General features: G+C 48.8%; 1 protein-coding gene across 1 annotated transcript in view; it reads right to left on the reverse strand.

The window, feature by feature from the left end:
* Positions 1–20150, reverse strand: part of LOC147120803 (protein EFR3 homolog B-like) — a 133037-nt gene that overhangs the window by 87198 nt on the left and 25689 nt on the right. The window contains exons 3-5 of the mRNA XM_085977130.1: positions 10561–10711; positions 7016–7137; positions 6227–6376 (exon numbers count right to left, since the gene is read on the reverse strand). Of these exons, the coding sequence (XP_085833256.1) occupies positions 6227–6376; positions 7016–7137; positions 10561–10711 (423 nt within the window). The remainder of the gene's footprint in view (positions 1–6226; positions 6377–7015; positions 7138–10560; positions 10712–20150) is intronic.

Here is a 20150-nt window from a genome sequence, read left to right on the forward strand (position 1 = left end):
AGTGAGACATTTTTTGTAGGAATGGTGTCATGTGACGATATCAAAAAAGATACAGAAAATGTGCAGCCCTCAGAAATAGACAATGCTGAACATAAAGTTAATGCAGTAAAAGAGGACAAATGGATGATCCCACTGCAGATAAATGGAGCATTAGTTACATTGAAACTGGACACTGGGGCAAAAGCAAACTTAATCAGTATGAGTGACATTAACAATATGAAAGAAAAGCCCAAAATACAGAAAAAGTCAGTACTACTGAAGGACTATAATGGACAGAAAATAGATAGCTTAGGTGTATGCAGACTTAAAGTGACAGTCAAAGACAAAGTGCATCATCTCATGTTTTCTGTTGTGGCTGAAAGACTTGATTCACTATTAGGTGACAAAGCTTGTGAAGACTTAGAACTGGTCAAGAGAGTCTACCGTATAAACTGTGCCATAAGCAGACCAGATGACTCAGGTGATGAAGCAGAGAGCCCATCAAGGATGAAAAGGCCAAAGGGTATCCATGTCTTCAAAAAGCCTAGTTTCTCCAAGAAGAAAGAAAAAGACTTTAAGGTCAAAGAGAAGCCAAAGGAAGAAAAGCACAAAGAGGAAAAACACAAGGAGGAAAAGTCCAAAGATATAACCGCAGCAGATGTTGTTAAGCAGTGGAAAGAGAAAAAGAAAAAGAACACTCCTTCTTCCCTCAGGCCAATCTTTGGTGTTCCATTAGCCGAGGCTGCTGAGAGGACTATGCTGTATGATGGGATCCAGCTGCCAGCAGTTTTTCGAGAGTGCATTGACTACATTGAGAGTTATGGCATGAAGAGTGAAGGAAACACTGAAACCCTCTCCAAGCAAAGATCGCAAGGAGACCTCGATCTATACAAGAGCAGATTGATGACAATGCCGCAACTGCATCTTGTCATTCACCGCCAGAACAATCTCATGAAGACACATCAGACTTACCTGTGTTGAGAAGATCCACACGTGAAGTAAAAGAGCCTGATAGACTTAATCTTTGAGTACAATGTAAAGCTTTGAAAATGTGTTGACTGTTTTGAAAATGTTTATGTTTATAGAGCACTAACAAAAGTGTTACTGATATTATCTTTATTGTTTTCTTGAAAGTTGAGTGATATTGATTTTGTTAAACATCAAAGAAAGGGGGATGTAGTGATCAATAGCATGAACTTGAAAGCTCGCAAGAACAAACCCAAAACAAAAAACTATGAAAAATGGTTTGACCCAGATTGCCATAACATGAGGAAAAAACTTAGAAAAATATCAAACCAAAAACACAGACATCCAGAAAACGAGGAATTACGCCTTACTTATTGTCAGACACTAACACAATACAGAAACACACTCAGAACGAAAAAAGAGCAATATATTAAGAATACACTCAGCTCCATTGAGGAATCCATTGATTCCAATTGTTTCTGGGACAACTGGAATACATTACACAAAAAACAACACGACGAATTGGCCATTCAAAATGGAGACACATGGGAAAACCACTTTGAAAAATTATACCAGAAAAACACACTAAGGCCAGAGCAACACCAAATATGCAAAAAACTGGAAAAGCTAGAAATGGCCATAAAAGATAACCAAAACCCGCTAGATTCCATAATAACAGAAAAAGAACTTTTTGAAAAACTCAAGGACCTGCGACCAGGAAAAGCTTGCGGGGCAGACGGCATACTAAGCAAGATGATTAAACACACAGACGATAAAATGAAACTGGCTATCCTAAAACTCTTCAACTTGGTTCTGAGTGTCGGTTACTTCCCTGATATCTGGAACAAAGGACTCATAACGCCCATATACAAAAGTGGGGACAAAGTCGACCCAAATAACTATCGAGGCATCTGTGTAAACAGTAACCTGGGGAAGGTATTCTGCAGCATCATAAACAAAAGACTTATAAACTTCCTTGAGGAGCACAATGTCTTGAGTAAAAGCCAAATTGGATTCCTGCCAAACTATAGAACATCAGATCATATCTTTACCCTACAGACCCTAATTGACAAACACGTTCATCAAAACAAAAGCAAAATCTACGCATGCTTTATAGATTTCCAGAAGGCTTTCGACTCCATCTGGCATGACGGTTTATTCCTGAAACTTATCGAAAGCGGGGTAGGGGGAAAAACATATGATGTAATTAAATCAATGTATACAAACAACAAATGTGCAGTTAAAATTGGAGACAAACAAACAAAATACTTCCCACAGGGGCGGGGGGTGATGCAGGGCTCGCCAATCTCACCGACACTCTTTAATATTTACATAAATGAATTGGCAAAACTACTTGAACAATCTACAGCACCCGGCCTCACCCTATATGAATCCAAGGTTAAATTCCTCCTCTATGCAGATGACCTGGTTCTGCTGTCACCAACTAAGGAGGGTCTACAGCAGAACCTGGATCTGCTGGAATCGTACTGCCAGACTTGGGCCCTGACAATAAATCCCCAAAAAAAACAAAGTCCTTGTGTTCCAGCAAAGATCCAGACATCAGGGACCCAAAATAAATTTCACACTAGGAACAACCAAAATTGAACAAACCACTAACTACACATACCTGGGCTTAAAAATCAGTTCTACGGGAAATTTCAAACTGGCTGTGAATGAACTGAAAGAGAAAGCAAGAAGGGCTTTCTATGCCATTAAAAGATCAATCCAAATAGAAATCCCAATTAGCATTTGGCTCAAAATTTTCAAATCAGTAATTGAACCAATTGCACTCTATGGCAGTGAGGTGTGGGGACCGCTAACACAACAAGAATTTGCAAAATGGGACAAACACCCAATTGAGATCCTACATGCAGAATTCTGTAAAGGTATACTCCGGACTCAAAGGAAAACCGTAAACAATGCATGCAGGGCAGAACTAGGCCAATATCCATTAATAATCACTATCCAAAAAAGAGCCACCAAATTTTGGAAACACCTAGAAATGAGCAACCCCCAATGCTATCACTACGAAGCCCTGAAATGCCAAGAGAGGACCATAAAGAAGAATACCCTCAGTCAACTAGTCCTGGGACTCAGTGAAGTAACTACTAACAATACTAACAATAACCAGCCCCAGGACAGTGACAGCGTAACACAAAGAATTCGACCCAACACAATCGTCGCTAAGCAAAAGGAAAAATACCTGTCATATTGGGCAGAAACAACAAAAACCCAAAGCAAACTCAATTGCTACTTGGCCCTAAACAGACAATACAACATGGCTGATTACCTGACCATGGTAAAGGATAGCAAACTGAGAAAAACTTTGACAATGTACAGACTTAGTGAACATAACCTGGCGATCGAAAAAGGTAGACACAGACAGACCCGGCTACCAAGAGAGGACAGGATATGCTCTCACTGCAGTCAGGGAGTGGTGGAGACAGAGATGCACTTCCTCACAGCTTGTAGAAAATATCAGGGCATAAGGGAGAATTTCTACCCAAAATTCACAAAAATATGCCCGGAATTCAGAAATTTGAATGACGACCAAAAACTCCCATACCTACTAGGGGAAGAGAGAAATTGCATAACACTAGCGGCACACTATGTTACAGCTTGCCATAAACAGAGGGACAACCACTAAATATAAGAAAAGAGTATATATAAATTATATGAAAGTATATATTTATACACTCAGGGATATATCTGTTTATACACTGTATGGATAGATCTGTATTTTTGTGAACAAACATGAATGTTTTCCGATGCTTTGGCAACATAAGATGTAACTTGTCATGCCAATAAAGCGATTTGAGTTGAATTGAATTGAATGGAAATGTCATTCTATAGTGGACACTAGGTGGAGCTGTATATAGCTGTATGTACAAGACTACACTACCCAGCTGTATGATATTAAGACTACATTACCCATGAGGCACTAGGCTACCCAGAAGGCAACAGTCAAGATGGCAGCCTGCACACTTGCAGCATCTCTACAGATACTGTACCTAGAGAACGTGTACTGAATAAATAACTAGCTAGAAGCTAGCTGTGTTCATAATAAGAATGTCTAGTTATTAATGAACATAACAGCCTGTTCATCCTTTCCTGATATGTATACCCTCGCATTTCTGGTATCATCCTTGTAAATCTTCTCTGCACCCTCTCCAGTGCCTCGATATCCTTTTTATAATACGGCAACCAGAACTGTATGGAATACTCCAAGTGTGGTCTAATCAAGGTTCGATATAAGTTTATCATAACTTCCCTACTTTTCAATTCTATCCTAGAAATAAACCCTAGTACTTGGTTTGGCTTTTTTATGGCCTTGTTAACCTGTGTCGCTACTTTCAGTGATTTGTGTATTTGTACTCCGAGTGCTCTTCTACCCCTCTTAGATTTGTATTTTCCAAGTAATATGTGACCTCCCTATTTTTTTTTACCAAAATGTTATACCTCACATTTATCTGTGTTGCATTTCATTTTCTATGTTTCTATGGGTGCTGAATTTGGATGATCAGCGATGATCTCATTAAACGGCGGAGCAGGCTCGAGGGGCCGAATGGCCTACTCCTGCTCCCATCTTCTATGTTTCTATGTAATTATATATCCATTTTTCAAGTTTATTAATGTCTTTTTGTCCTTCTACCGTCAGGGATCTGTGGACATGCACTCCAAGGTCCCTCTGTTTCTCTACACTTCTCAGTGTCCTACCATTTAATGTGTATTTCCTTTCCTTGTTAGCCCTCCCCAAATGCATTACCTCACACTTCTCTGGACTGAATTGCATTTGCCACTTGTCTGCCCACCTGACCAGTCCATTGATATCTCCCTGCAGTCTACAGCTTTTGTCCTCACTATCAACCACTCAGCCAATTTTTGTATCATCTGCAAACTTCTTAATCATGCCCCCTATATTGATGTCTAAATTATTGATATATACAGGAAACTTTGGTTTATCCGGAGGTTGTATGTCCGTAAACCTCGATCTACCGGCAGAAATCAGGAGCCGTTTTGTTAGGTTTTTTTTCTTCTCGTGGCTTTTTTTTCAACAGTCAGGCTGTGCAAAGTCTCTCTGAAGCTGTTGCTAAGCTAGAGAGACGCTTCTAAGGTACGGCGGCCGACTGTTTAGAAGCTGTTGCTAAGCAACAGTGTTTGTTGTCAGATACGGAGCTGCAAATCTCCGTATGCTTCAACATTAACGCTGGTATGTCCAGCAGTTTTGATAGATCGGCAACAGCTCGGTCCCGTCGGTGCCGGATATAACAAAGTTTCCTGTATCCCACAAAAAGCATGGGACCCAGTACTGAGTCCTGTGGCTCAGTAAATCTTCTCTGCACCCTTTTCGAGGCTTTGACATCCTTGTTAAAGTGTGGTGCCCAGAATTGGACACAACTGGGGCCGAATCAGTGTTTTAGAAAACCTGTGGAAGGAAGTGGTTTATGGTTTTTGCAAGTAATTTGAGTTATTAGATGGTTATTGAAGCCGCGAGAGTGGTTCTCCCTATCTCTGTAACCTCCTCCAGCCCTACAACCCGCCGCGATCTCTGCGCTCCTCCGATTCTGGCCTCTCGCGCATCCCTGATTTCAATCGCTCCACCACTGGTGGCCGTGCCTTCAGCTGCCTAGGTCTAAACTCTGGAATTCCCTCCCTAAACCTCTCCGCCTCTCTACCTCTCTCTCCTCCTTTAAGCTGCTCCTTAAAACCGACCTTTTTGACCAAACTTTTGGACATCTGCCCTAATTTCTCCTATGTGGCTCGGTGTCAACATTTGTTTGATAATCACTCCTGTGAAGCGCTTTGGGACGTTTTACTGCGTTAAAGGCGCAACATAAATACAAGTTGTTGTTGTTAATCCAGACCAGGGATGTCTGGAAGCCAGCCAGTGCTCACCACAAGACCAGGAACGTGAGACACAGGAACAGAACAGCAAATTTGTACATGTCCCTCAGCTTGAACTCGCCTGTGTTAGCTGCAATTACCCGATTATTATACACAGGGTAATTGGGCTCTGTAAGTGTAGCATTAGGACCACTAAATATGTTCACCTATATAACCGTGACACAGCCGTTGGAAAATCCCTTGAGATAATGGGTGTAAAGGTTGATCATGACTGACCTGTCTTTGGGAGGTAAAGCTCACCCAAGAGCTCAGTGAGTTTATTGAGTGAGCAGCTAAGCTGTAGAGAGCAGGAAGGTCCAAGGTTTGATCAGAGGGAGAGGGGCCAGGGAGAGAAAGACAAAGAGAGACAGAGGAAGGAAGGAACGCAATGGCTCACCTCTCAGCCGCCTCTGCTTGCTGTAAGTTGAAGAGGAGGGATGGGACAATCTTATCCATGTGCTGGGGTTCCCAGATGTTGGCCTGCAGCTCATCATTGACTGTCTTCCTCACCACGCCCTGCAGACCCTTTATACCAGCCATACGGATCCTGATGGGAAGAATAGAGCAAAAGATACCAGGGATTCTACCCTGTGTAATGTGCTTCCTTAAAGTCCAGTAGGAAGGGAGAAGGGGAGCGAATGTTCCACAATCCACCCATATCAAAGGGGCTGGTCTGAGGGAGGGGGCGCCCGGCCAATCCCAGGAATGATGCCCAGTGTGCCATTATAAGGTTTCAATAGAACTCTTGCCATCTGAGAAGTGGCATGCATTCCAGTTAGGCCTTTGGAAAGGCCCCAGTAGCTGCCTGGGCTAAAGTAGTCGAAGCGAGAGGAGATGGATGACCTTAGCCTTTGGCCCTCAGGTGGGCCCCTGGTCACTCTAGCGGAGTGGCTGTGGGTGGATCGGGGCAGGCAGCTTGCTCCACCCAGGTAGGTGACCCCACGCCTACAATTTGGGACAGGGACAGCATCCTTCTCTGTGGGCACACAGGTGCCACTCCACCACACTTCCACCAATGGAGTGGGACCAATGGAATTTCAGACATAATCTAACTATAAAACGGTCAGCCAAAGCAAGCTGAGACCATTCTCCTTAGTAGGCATTAGCTGCTCTTTCAAAACCCCAACTCAACCAGTAGGAAAGAGGCTGAGGATCACTCCACAAATCATGCTGGATATCTACTCACTTAGTCCTGTCTATAGCATCATCATGTCCTGAGTGGCACATTTCACTGAACCGGGACACGAAGAAGTCATAGCTTCGGTGATATGATGGCGTGTCCTCTTCAATGTTCGCAAACTTTATGAACTGTAGGAAAGAAAACTTCCTATTTAGTAAAATAGAGTCTAGTTCACACCAATCAAGAGCGCTGCTCACCTCATTCCTCACTCTCCTGTAACTGCTTCCTTATTGCACCACTCCCTCCCTGTCTCTCATGGTGCCCCACTCCCTCCCTGTGTCTCATGGTGCCCCACTCCCTCCCTGTGTCTCATGGTGCACTCCCTCCCTGTGTCTCTCATGGTGGGTGACATAATGGCCTTGGATAAGATTCAGAAGAGAGCTACAAGAAAGATCCCCAGCTTGAAGAACCTTAGTTACTCAGATAGGCTTCAAGTGCTGGCTCTATTTCCTTTAGAGCGGCGTAGACTTGGAGGAGACCTAACAGAGGTATATAAAATAATAAAAGGGCTGGAACGAGTGCCTAATGATAGATTATTTCAGTGTGACAGATTGGGGAGGACAAGGGGACAAGCATTTAAACTATGCAGAAGTAGGAATAGACTGGATGTTGGGCGGTTCTTCTACTCCTGGGGAGTAGTGAGCCTCTAGAATGCGTTGCCAGCTTGTGTGATGTGTGCTGACTCTCTGCACGTCTTCAAGAGGGAGCAGGACCAGTTCTTGACTGGGGCAGAGATGGCATTGTATAAAAGGTAAGTGGATTAGCAGATACCGTACGCAGGGTCAATGTAATCTCCCGGACGGGTTTCAATCACTGAGGGTGTCAGAGAGGAATTTTCCTGATTCTCCACAGTTTTTCCATTTTTATGCTTCTCCCAGGAGATTACAAACCTGCAGGGAGCTGGGTAGCGTCTAGTCAGGATGTTCCAGGCATCATGAGTGGGGCAGGCTTGAGGGACCAGCTGGTCTTTTCATGCCCATCATTTTCGTATGTTCTTTGTCTCCATCTTATTGACAGAGATGAGGAGGAATTTCTTCACCCAGAGAGTGGTGAACCTGTGGAATTCTCTACCACAGAAGGCAGTTGAGGCCAATTCATTAAATATATTCAAGAAAGAGTTGGATATATTTCTTAAGGCTAAAGGGATCAAGGGATATGGGGAGAAAGCAGGGACAGGGTACTGAATTTGGATGATCAGCCATGATCGCATTGAATGGCGGAACAGGCTCGAGGGGCCGAATGGCCTACTCCTGCTCCTATCTTCTATGTTTCTATGTTTATTCCCAACTCCCTCCCCGTGTCTCCATCTTATGGCTCTGAGGAAAGAGCGGGGGAGTGGGACTAATTGGAGAGCGCTTTCAAAGAGCCGGCACAGGCACGATGGGCCCAATGGTCTCTTTATCTGCTGTAAGATTCTATGATTATTCGCCACTCCTTCCTAATGTCCCCATCTTATTTTTCAATTTCTGCCTGTGTCGCCAATCTATTATCCCCCTAATCTATTGTTTCGTTACCGCTCCAACATTGCCTCCCCCTATTCTTTGGATCGTCTCCCTCTTGTCAGAATCATAGTAATTACAGCAAAGGAGGCCATTCACCCATCATACTAGCTCTTCACCAGAGCAACTACTCTACCCTGTCCTTTACCCTGTATCCTTTTATATTCTTCCTTTTCAAACACTTATACACGGCCCCTCGAGCCTGCTCCGCCACACGGCCCCTCGGGCCTGCTCCGCCACACGGCCCCTCGAGCCTGCTCCGCCACACGGCCCCTCGAGCCTGCTCCGCCACACGGCCCCTCGAGCCTGCTCCGCCACACGGCCCCTCGAGCCTGCTCCGCCATTCAATAAGATCATGGCTGATCATCCACCTCAACTCCACTTTCCCGCTCGATCCCCATATCCCTTGATTCCCCTCGAGTCCCCTAGTTGTTCATCTGATAATCCTCAGTCTCTACCCGCTTACTACTGATTCATCAACCAGGCAGAACAATCCTTCACTATTTACACTCAATAAGCCTTTCATAATGTGCTTCAGAGAAAATGCTATGTTGAGAATCCCTCATAACTGCTGCTCTTTTCACATGACTGCATCTCTCATAATAGCTTCAGGCAATTTGTCTATCACTGGCCTATAGGTTCCTGGTTCTGACTTACTGCCCTGTTTAAATATAGGCACCACGTGGGCCTACTTCAGTCCATGGAATAATCCCACACCGCTAAATAAGTGAGTCCATCGCTGGCCTAATACAGCGCCCAGTTCCTTTCTATGGCCAATACCATCAGGGCCAGCAGTTTGATCAAGCTGACGGGTCTGCCCTCTTGAGCATCCGATTATAATCGCTCAACCATTGGTGGCCGTGCCTTCTGTTGCCTAGACCCTAAGCTCCGGAATTCCCTCCCTAAACCTCTCCGCCTCGCTACCTCTCTTTCTTCCTTTAAGATGCTCCTTAAAACCTACCTCTTTGACCAAGCTTTTGGTCACTTGCCCTAATTTCTCCTGATGTGGATCGGTGTCAAATGTTTTGCTTTATAACACTCCTGTGAAGCGCCTTGAGACATTTTACTATGTTAAAGGCGCTATATAAATACAAGTTGTTGTTGTTGAGTCCAGACCTTAGACAGGACTAATTCTGCACCAACTTTAACAATTCAGTTTTAGTATCACATTTATCACTCAGTTAGAGCCTCACCAGTTTCAGCCCTCGTCTCCTAGCTGCAAGCTGTTTGGGACAGGTCTCTGGTCATTTTGAAGATCTTTTGAGACCGACCCATACCTGTTATTGTCGGTACACTGTCCAGCTCTCCTCTGCCATGTGTGGAAGCCTGACCTTGGATATAAGCAGCTCTCCCTTATCTCTGAGCAAAGACAATTGAAGGTGATTATCTAATAACTCAGCTGCATCTTTGCCCAGGACAGCAATAGTTGGGGAGGCTGGGGGATAGCATGTAGTTATTAGAGTTTGCAACAGTTCTCGATAACCCAATCCCTTCAGTGTCAGCCGGGGCTCAGTGGGCAGCACCCTCGCCTCTGAGTCAGAAGGTTGTGGATTCAAGTCCCACTCCAGAGACTTGAGCACAAAAATCTAGGCTGACACTCACAGTGCAGTGCAGAGGGAGCGCTGCACTGAGGGAGTGCTGCACTGTTGGAGGTGCCGTCTTTCGGATGAGATGTTAAACTGAGACCCTGTCTGCTCTCTCAAAAGATCACAAAAGATCCCATGGCACTATTTCTAAGAAGAGCAGGGGAGTTATCCCCGGTGTCCGGGCCAATATCTATCCCTCAATCAATGTCATTAAAGCAGATTATCTGGTCATTATCACATTGCTGTTTGTGGGAGCTTGCTGTGCGCAAATTGGCTGCCGTGTTTCCTACATTACAACAGTGACTACACTTCAAAAGTACTTCATTGGTTGTAAAGTGCTTTGGGACGTCCAATTGCCGTGAAAGGCGCTATATAAATGCAAGTCTTTCTTTCTTTCTTTCCTTCCTCTGTCGCACAGATCCACTCGGGTTAAGTTCCAGTCTGAGGGTGTGGGAGGCAGACTTACCGAATTTGTTCCCAGAATCTGCAATGCTGCTTTGTCAGACTCGAGAAGCTTGGCCACCATCTTGAGAAAGCTCTCCACGAACAAGTTGATGCTCTGGCAGTGACAGGCCATCAGGAGCTGGTCTAAAGCCTCCATCGCAATACACACATACCTGACGAGCAATCAAACACACAGCACCATGAGCAATGAGCTCTGGGACACCACAGCAAACTGCGAAGAATATCTGGCAACTATTATTGTATCGATATCTGGTCCACCTGCTGCCATAGAACATTCACAGATAACATACTGTCTACACTCCGATAACATACTGTCTACACTCCGATAACATACTGTCTACACTCTGGTAATATACTGTCTACACTCCGATAACATACTGTCTACACTCTGGTGACATACTGTCTACACTCCGATAACATACTGTCTACACTCCGATAACATACTGTCTACACTCTGATAACATACCGTCTACACTCCGATAACATACTGTCTACACTCTCGTAACATACTGTCTACACTCTCGTAACATACTGTCTACACTCTCGTAACATACTGTCTACACTCCACTAACATACTGTCTACACTCCGATACCATACTGTCTACACTCCGAGAACATACTTTCTACACTCCGAGAACATACTGTCTACACTCCGATAACATACTGTCTACAATCCGATAACATACTGTCTACACTCCGATAACATACTGTCTACACTCCGATAACATACTGTCTACACTCCGATAACATACTGTCTACACTCCGATAACATACCGTCTACACTCCGATAACATACTGTCTACACTCCGATAACATACTGTCTACACTCCGATAACATACTGTCTACAATCCGATAACATACTGTCTACACTCCGATAACATACTGTCTACACTCCGATAACATACTGTCTACACTCCGATAACATACTGTCTACAATCCGATAACATACTGTCTACACTCCGATAACATACTGTCTACACTCCGATAACATACTGTCTACACTCCGATAACATACTGTCTACACTCCGATAACATACTGTTTACACTCCGATAACATACTGTCTACACTCCGATAACATACTGTCTACACTCCGATAACATACTGTCTACACTCCGATAACATACTGTCTACACTCCGATAACATACTGTCTACACTCCGATAACATACTGTCTACACTCCGATAACATACTGTCTACACTCCGATAACATACTGTCTACACTCCGATAACATACTGTCTACACTCCGATAACATACTGTCTACACTCCGATAACATACTGTCTACACTCCGATAACATACTGTCTACACTCCGATAACATACTGTCTACACTCCGATAACATACCGTCTACACTCCGATAACATACTGTTTACACTCCGATAACATACCGTCGACACTCCGATAACATACTGTCTACACTCCGATAACATACTGTCTACACTCCGATAACATACTGTCTACACTCCGATAACATACTGTCTACACTCCGATAACATACTGTCTACACTCTAGTAACATACTGTCTACACTCTGATGAGGATGCATTATTTCTAGGGAAGATGGACAAATTTTGACTGATTTTTTCCAAAACCTGCACTATCCTTCCTCCAGTTTCTTTGTATATATGATTTAGTGTTGTGGGACATGCTGGCAAGACCAGATTTATTGGTCACTCCTAATGCCTCCGAGTTAGGAAGGGTTGCCACCCCTGACCCTGACCATGAGTCCTGTTGTTAAGGCAACAGTGATGACAGGGTGAGCACCACAGTCAACACTCATGTCCAGGTGCATATACGAAGAGCCACGTGAGTGACGATGCAGTGGGCAACCAGTGCCGGGAGTCAGCCCATGTCCCAGACAGGATAGGTCAGTGTTCAACACCCAGCACTGCCCGTGTCCCAGACAGGATAGGTCAGTGTTCAACACCCAGCACTGCCCGTGTCCCAGACAGGATAGGTCAGTGTTCAACACCCAGCACAGCCCATGTCCCAGACAGGATAGGTCAGTGTTCAACACCCAGCACAGCCCATGTCCCAGACAGGATAGGTCAGTGTTCAACACCCAGCACAGCCCGTGTCCCAGACAGGATAGGTCAGTGTACAACACCCAGCACTGCCCGTGTCCCAGACAGGATAGGTCAGTGTACAACACCCAGCACAGCCCATGTCCCAGACACGATAGGTCAGTGTTCAACACCCAGCACTGCCCATGTCCCAGACAGGATAGGTCAGTGTTCAACACCCAGCACTGCCCGTGTCCCAGACAGGATAGGTCAGTGTTCAACACCCAGCACAGCCCATGTCCCAGACAGGATAGGTCAGTGTTCAACACCCAGCACTGCCCATGTCCCAGACAGGATAGGTCAGTGTTCAACACCCGGCACAGCCCATGTCCCAGACAGGATAGGTCAGTGTTCAACACCCAGCACTGCCCATGTCCCAGACAGGATAGGTCAGTGTTCAACACCCAGCACAGCCCATGTCCCAGACAGGATAGGTCAGTGTTCAACACCCAGCACTGCCCGTGTCCCAGACAGGATAGGTCAGTGTTCAACACCCAGCACAGCCCATGTCCCAGACAGGATAGGTCAGTGTTCAACACCCAGCACTGCCCATGTCCCAGACAGGATAGGTCAGTGTTCAACACCCGGCACAGCCCGTGTCCCAGACAGGATAGGTCAGTGTTCAACACCCAGCACAGCCCATGTCCCAGACAGGATAGGTCAGTGTTCAACACTCAGCACTGCCCGTGTCCCAGACAGGATAGGTCAGTGTTCAACACCCAGCACTGCCCATGTCCCAGACAGGATAGGTCAGTGTTCAACACCCAGCACTGCCCATGTCCCAGACAGGATAGGTCAGTGTTCAACACCCAGCACTGCCCATGTCCCAGACAGGATAGGTCAGTGTTCAACACCCAGCACTGCCCATGTCCCAGACAGGATAGGTCAGTGTTCAACACCCAGCACAGCCCATGTCCCAGACAGGATAGGTCAGTGTTCAACACCCAGCACTGCCCGTGTCCCAGACAGGATAGGTCAGTGTTCAACACCCAGCACAGCCCATGTCCCAGACAGGATAGGTCAGTGTTCAACACCCAGCACTGCCCATGTCCCAGACAGGATAGGTCAGTGTTCAACACCCGGCACAGCCCGTGTCCCAGACAGGATAGGTCAGTGTTCAACACCCAGCACAGCCCATGTCCCAGACAGGATAGGTCAGTGTTCAACACTCAGCACTGCCCGTGTCCCAGACAGGATAGGTCAGTGTTCAACACCCAGCACAGCCCATGTCCCAGACAGGATAGGTCAGTGTTCAACACCCAGCACTGCCCGTGTCCCAGACAGGATAGGTCAGTGTTCAACACCCAGCACAGCCCATGTCCCAGACAGGATAGGTCAGTGTTCAACACCCAGCACTGCCCATGTCCCAGACAGGATAGGTCAGTGTTCAACACCCGGCACAGCCCATGTCCCAGACAGGATAGGTCAGTGTTCAACACCCAGCACTGCCCATGTCCCAGACAGGATAGGTCAGTGTTCAACACCCAGCACAGCCCATGTCCCAGACAGGATAGGTCAGTGTTCAACACCCAGCACTGCCCGTGTCCCAGACAGGATAGGTCAGTGTTCAACACCCAGCACAGCCCATGTCCCAGACAGGATAGGTCAGTGTTCAACACCCAGCACTGCCCATGTCCCAGACAGGATAGGTCAGTGTTCAACACCCGGCACAGCCCATGTCCCAGACAGGATAGGTCAGTGTTCAACACCCAGCACAGCCCATGTCCCAGACAGGATAGGTCAGTGTTCAACACTCAGCACAGCCCATGTCCCAGACAGGATAGGTCAGTGTTCAACACCCAGCACAGCCCATGTCCCAGACAGGATAGGTCAGTGTTCAACACCCAGCACTGCCCGTGTCCCAGACAGGATAGGTCAGTGTTCAACACCCAGCACTGCCCGTGTCCCAGACAGGATAGGTCAGTGTTCAACACCCAGCACAGCCCATGTCCCAGACAGGATAGGTCAGTGTACAACACCCAGCACTGCCCATGTCCCAGACAGGATAGGTCAGTGTTCAACACCCAGCACAGCCCATGTCCCAGACAGGATAGGTCAGTGTTCAACACCCAGCACAGCCCATGACCCAGACAGGATAGGTCAGTGTTCAACACCCAGCACAGCCCATGTCCCAGACAGGATAGGTCAGTGTTCAACACCCAGCACAGCCCATGTCCCAGACAGGATAGGTCAGTGTTCAACACCCAGCACAGCCCATGTCCCAGACAGGATAGGTCAGTGTTCAACACCCAGCACAGCCCATGTCCCAGACAGGATAGGTCAGTGTTCAACACTCAGCACAGCCCATGTCCCAGACAGGATAGGTCAGTGTTCAACACCCAGCACTGCCCGTGTCCCAGACAGGATAGGTCAGTGTTCAACACCCAGCACTGCCCATGTCCCAGACAGGATAGGTCAGTGTTCAACACCCAGCACTGCCCATGTCCCAGACAGGATAGGTCAGTGTTCAACACCCAGCACAGCCCATGTCCCAGACAGGATAGGTCAGTGTTCAACACCCAGCACAGCCCATGTCCCAGACAGGATAGGTCAGTGTTCAACACCCAGCACTGCCCATGTCCCAGACAGGATAGGTCAGTGTTCAACACCCAGCACAGCCCATGTCCCAGACAGGATAGGTCAGTGTTCAACACCCAGCACTGCCCATGTCCCAGACAGGATAGGTCAGTGTTCAACACCCAGCACTGCCCATGTCCCAGACAGGATAGGTCAGTGTTCAACACCCAGCACAGCCCATGTCCCAGACAGGATAGGTCAGTGTTCAACACCCAGCACAGCCCGTGTCCCAGACAGGATAGGTCAGTGTTCAACACCCAGCACAGCCCATGTCCCAGACAGGATAGGTCAGTGTTCAACACCCAGCACTGCCCGTGTCCCAGACAGGATAGGTCAGTGTTCAACACCCGGCACTGCCCGTGTCCCAGACAGGATAGGTCAGTGTTCAACACCCAGCACTGCCCATGTCCCAGACAGGATAGGTCAGTGTTCAACACCCAGCACTGCCCATGTCCCAGACAGGATAGGTCAGTGTTCAACACCCAGCACAGCCCATGTCCCAGACAGGATAGGTCAGTGTTCAACACCCAGCACAGCCCGTGTCCCAGACAGGATAGGTCAGTGTTCAACACCCAGCACAGCCCATGTCCCAGACAGGATAGGTCAGTGTACAACACCCAGCACTGCCCATGTCCCAGACAGGATAGGTCAGTGTACAACACCCAGCACAGCCCGTGTCCCAGACAGGATAGGTCAGTGTTCAACACCCAGCACAGCCCATGACCCAGACAGGATAGGTCAGTGTTCAACACCCAGCACTGCCCGTGTCCCAGACAGGATAGGTCAGTGTTCAACACCCAGCACTGCCCATGTCCCAGACAGGATAGGTCAGTGTTCAACACCCAGCACAGCCCATGTCCCAGACAGGATAGGTCAGTGTTCAACACCCAGCACAGCCCGTGTCCCAGACAGGATAGGTCAGTGTTCAACACCCAGCACTGCCCATGTCCCAGACAGGATAGGTCAGTGTTCAACACCCAGCACTGCCCGTGTCCCAGACAGGATAGGTCAGTGTTCAACACCCAGCACAGCCCATGACCCAGACAGGATAGGTCAGTGTTCAACACCCAGCACAGCCCATGTCCCAGACAGGATAGGTCAGTGTTCAACACCCAGCACAGCCCATGTCCCAGACAGGATAGGTCAGTGTTCAACACCCAGCACTGCCCGTGTCCCAGACAGGATAGGTCAGTGTTCAACACCCAGCACTGCCCGTGTCCCAGACAGGATAGGTCAGTGTTCAACACCCAGCACAGCCCATGTCCCAGACAGGATAGGTCAGTGTTCAACACCCAGCACAGCCCATGTCCCAGACAGGATAGGTCAGTGTTCAACACCCAGCACAGCCCATGTCCCAGACAGGATAGGTCAGTGTTCAACACCCAGCACAGCCCATGTCCCAGACAGGATAGGTCAGTGTACAACACCCAGCACTGCCCATGTCCCAGACAGGATAGGTCAGTGTTCAACACCCAGCACAGCCCATGTCCCAGACAGGATAGGTCAGTGTTCAACACCCAGCACAGCCCATGTCCCAGACAGGATAGGTCAGTGTACAACACCCAGCACTGCCCGTGTCCCAGACAGGATAGGTCAGTGTTCAACACCCAGCACTGCCCATGTCCCAGACAGGATAGGTCAGTGTTCAACACCCAGCGCAGCCCATGTCCCAGACAGGATAGGTCAGTGTTCAACACCCAGCACTGCCCATGTCCCAGACAGGATAGGTCAGTGTTCAACACCCAGCACTGCCCGTGTCCCAGACAGGATAGGTCAGTGTTCAACACCCAGCACTGCCCATGTCCCAGACAGGATAGGTCAGTGTTCAACACCCAGCGCAGCCCATGTCCCAGACAGGATAGGTCAGTGTTCAACACCCAGCACAGCCCATGTCCCAGACAGGATAGGTCAGTGTTCAACACCCAGCACAGCCCATGTCCCAGACAGGATAGGTCAGTGTTCAACACCCAGCGCAGCCCATGTCCCAGACAGGATAGGTCAGTGTTCAACACCCAGCACTGCCCGTGTCCCAGACAGGATAGGTCAGTGTTCAACACCCAGCACAGCCCATGTCCCAGACAGGATAGGTCAGTGTTCAACACCCAGCACTGCCCATGTCCCAGACAGGATAGGTCAGTGTTCAACACCCAGCACTGCCCGTGTCCCAGACAGGATAGGTCAGTGTTCAACACCCAGCACAGCCCATGTCCCAGACAGGATAGGTCAGTGTTCAACACCCAGCACTGCCCGTGTCCCAGACAGGATAGGTCAGTGTTCAACACCCAGCGCAGCCCATGTCCCAGACAGGATAGGTCAGTGTTCAACACCCAGCACAGCCCATGTCCCAGACAGGATAGGTCAGTGTTCAACACCCAGCACTGCCCGTGTCCCAGACAGGATAGGTCAGTGTTCAACACCCAGCACTGCCCGTGTCCCAGACAGGATAGGTCAGTGTTCAACACCCAGCACTGCCCGTGTCCCAGACAGGATAGGTCAGTGTTCAACACCCAGCACAGCCCATGTCCCAGACAGGATAGGTCAGTGTTCAACACCCAGCACTGCCCATGTCCCAGACAGGATAGGTCAGTGTTCAACACCCAGCACTGCCCATGTCCCAGACAGGATAGGTCAGTGTTCAACACCCAGCACTGCCCGTGTCCCAGACAGGATAGGTCAGTGTTCAACACCCAGCACTGCCCATGTCCCAGACAGGATAGGTCAGTGTTCAACACCCAGCACAGCCCGTGTCCCAGACAGGATAGGTCAGTGTTCAACACCCAGCACAGCCCATGTCCCAGACAGGATAGGTCAGTGTTCAACACCCAGCACTGCCCGTGTCCCAGACAGGATAGGTCAGTGTTCAACACCCAGCGCAGCCCATGTCCCAGACAGGATAGGTCAGTGTTCAACACCCAGCACAGCCCATGTCCCAGACAGGATAGGTCAGTGTTCAACACCCAGCACTGCCCATGTCCCAGACAGGATAGGTCAGTGTTCAACACTCAGCACTGCCCATGTCCCAGACAGGATAGGTCAGTGTTCAACACCCAGCACAGCCCATGTCCCAGACAGGATAGGTCAGTGTTCAACACCCAGCACAGCCCATGTCCCAGACAGGATAGGTCAGTGTTCAACACCCAGCACTGCCCATGTCCCAGACAGGATAGGTCAGTGTTCAACACTCAGCACTGCCCATGTCCCAGACAGGATAGGTCAGTGTTCAACACCCAGCACTGCCCGTGTCCCAGACAGGATAGGTCAGTGTTCAACACCCAGCACTGCCCGTGTCCCAGACAGGATAGGTCAGTGTTCAACACCCAGCACAGCCCATGTCCCAGACAGGATAGGTCAGTGTTCAACACCCAGCACTGCCCATGTCCCAGACAGGATAGGTCAGTGTTCAACACCCAGCACTGCCCATGTCCCAGACAGGATAGGTCAGTGTTCAACACCCAGCACTGCCCATGTCCCAGACAGGATAGGTCAGTGTTCAACACCCAGCACAGCCCATGTCCCAGACAGGATAGGTCAGTGTTCAACACCCAGCACAGCCCATGTCCCAGACAGGATAGGTCAGTGTTCAACACCCAGCACAGCCCATGTCCCAGACAGGATAGGTCAGTGTTCAACACCCAGCGCAGCCCGTGTCCCAGACAGGATAGGTCAGTGTTCAACACTCAGCACAGCCCATGTCCCAGACAGGATAGGTCAGTGTTCAACACCCAGCACAGCCCATGTCCCAGACAGGATAGGTCAGTGTTCAACACCCAGCACTGCCCATGTCCCAGACAGGATAGGTCAGTGTTCAACACCCAGCACTGCCCATGTCCCAGACAGGATAGGTCAGTGTTCAACACCCAGCACTGCCCATGTCCCAGACAGGATAGGTCAGTGTTCAACACCCAGCACAGCCCATGTCCCAGACAGGATAGGTCAGTGTTCAACACCCAGCACTGCCCGTGTCCCAGACAGGATAGGTCAGTGTTCAACACCCAGCGCAGCCCATGTCCCAGACAGGATAGGTCAGTGTTCAACACCCAGCACAGCCCGTGTCCCAGACAGGATAGGTCAGTGTTCAACACCCAGCACAGCCCATGTCCCAGACAGGATAGGTCAGTGTTCAACACCCAGCACTGCCCGTGTCCCAGACAGGATAGGTCAGTGTTCAACACCCAGCACAGCCCATGTCCCAGACAGGATAGGTCAGTGTTCAACACCCAGCACAGCCCATGTCCCAGACAGGATAGGTCAGTGTTCAACACCCAGCACAGCCCATGTCCCAGACAGGATAGGTCAGTGTTCAACACCCAGCACTGCCCATGTCCCAGACAGGATAGGTCAGTGTTCAACACCCAGCACAGCCCATGTCCCAGACAGGATAGGTCAGTGTTCAACACCCAGCACAGCCCATGTCCCAGACAGGATAGGTCAGTGTTCAACACCCAGCACTGCCCGTGTCCCAGACAGGATAGGTCAGTGTTCAACACCCAGCACAGCCCATGTCCCAGACAGGATAGGTCAGTGTTCAACACCCAGCACAGCCCATGTCCCAGACAGGATAGGTCAGTGTTCAACACCCAGCACAGCCCATGTCCCAGACAGGATAGGTCAGTGTTCAACACCCAGCACAGCCCATGTCCCAGACAGGATAGGTCAGTGTTCAACACCCAGCACAGCCCATGTCCCAGACAGGATAGGTCAGTGTTCAACACCCAGCACAGCCCATGTCCCAGACAGGATAGGTCAGTGTTCAACACCCAGCACTGCCCATGTCCCAGACAGGATAGGTCAGTGTTCAACACCCAGCACAGCCCATGTCCCAGACAGGATAGGTCAGTGTTCAACACCCAGCACAGCCCATGTCCCAGACAGGATAGGTCAGTGTTCAACACCCAGCACTGCCCATGTCCCAGACAGGATAGGTCAGTGTTCAACACCCAGCACTGCCCA

The sequence above is a fragment of the Somniosus microcephalus genome, chromosome 3 (assembly GCF_052327205.1).
Source record: "Somniosus microcephalus isolate GS21.2 chromosome 3, FLI_Smic_1.0, whole genome shotgun sequence".
In the NCBI taxonomy this organism is placed as follows: Eukaryota; Metazoa; Chordata; class Chondrichthyes; order Squaliformes; family Somniosidae; genus Somniosus; species Somniosus microcephalus.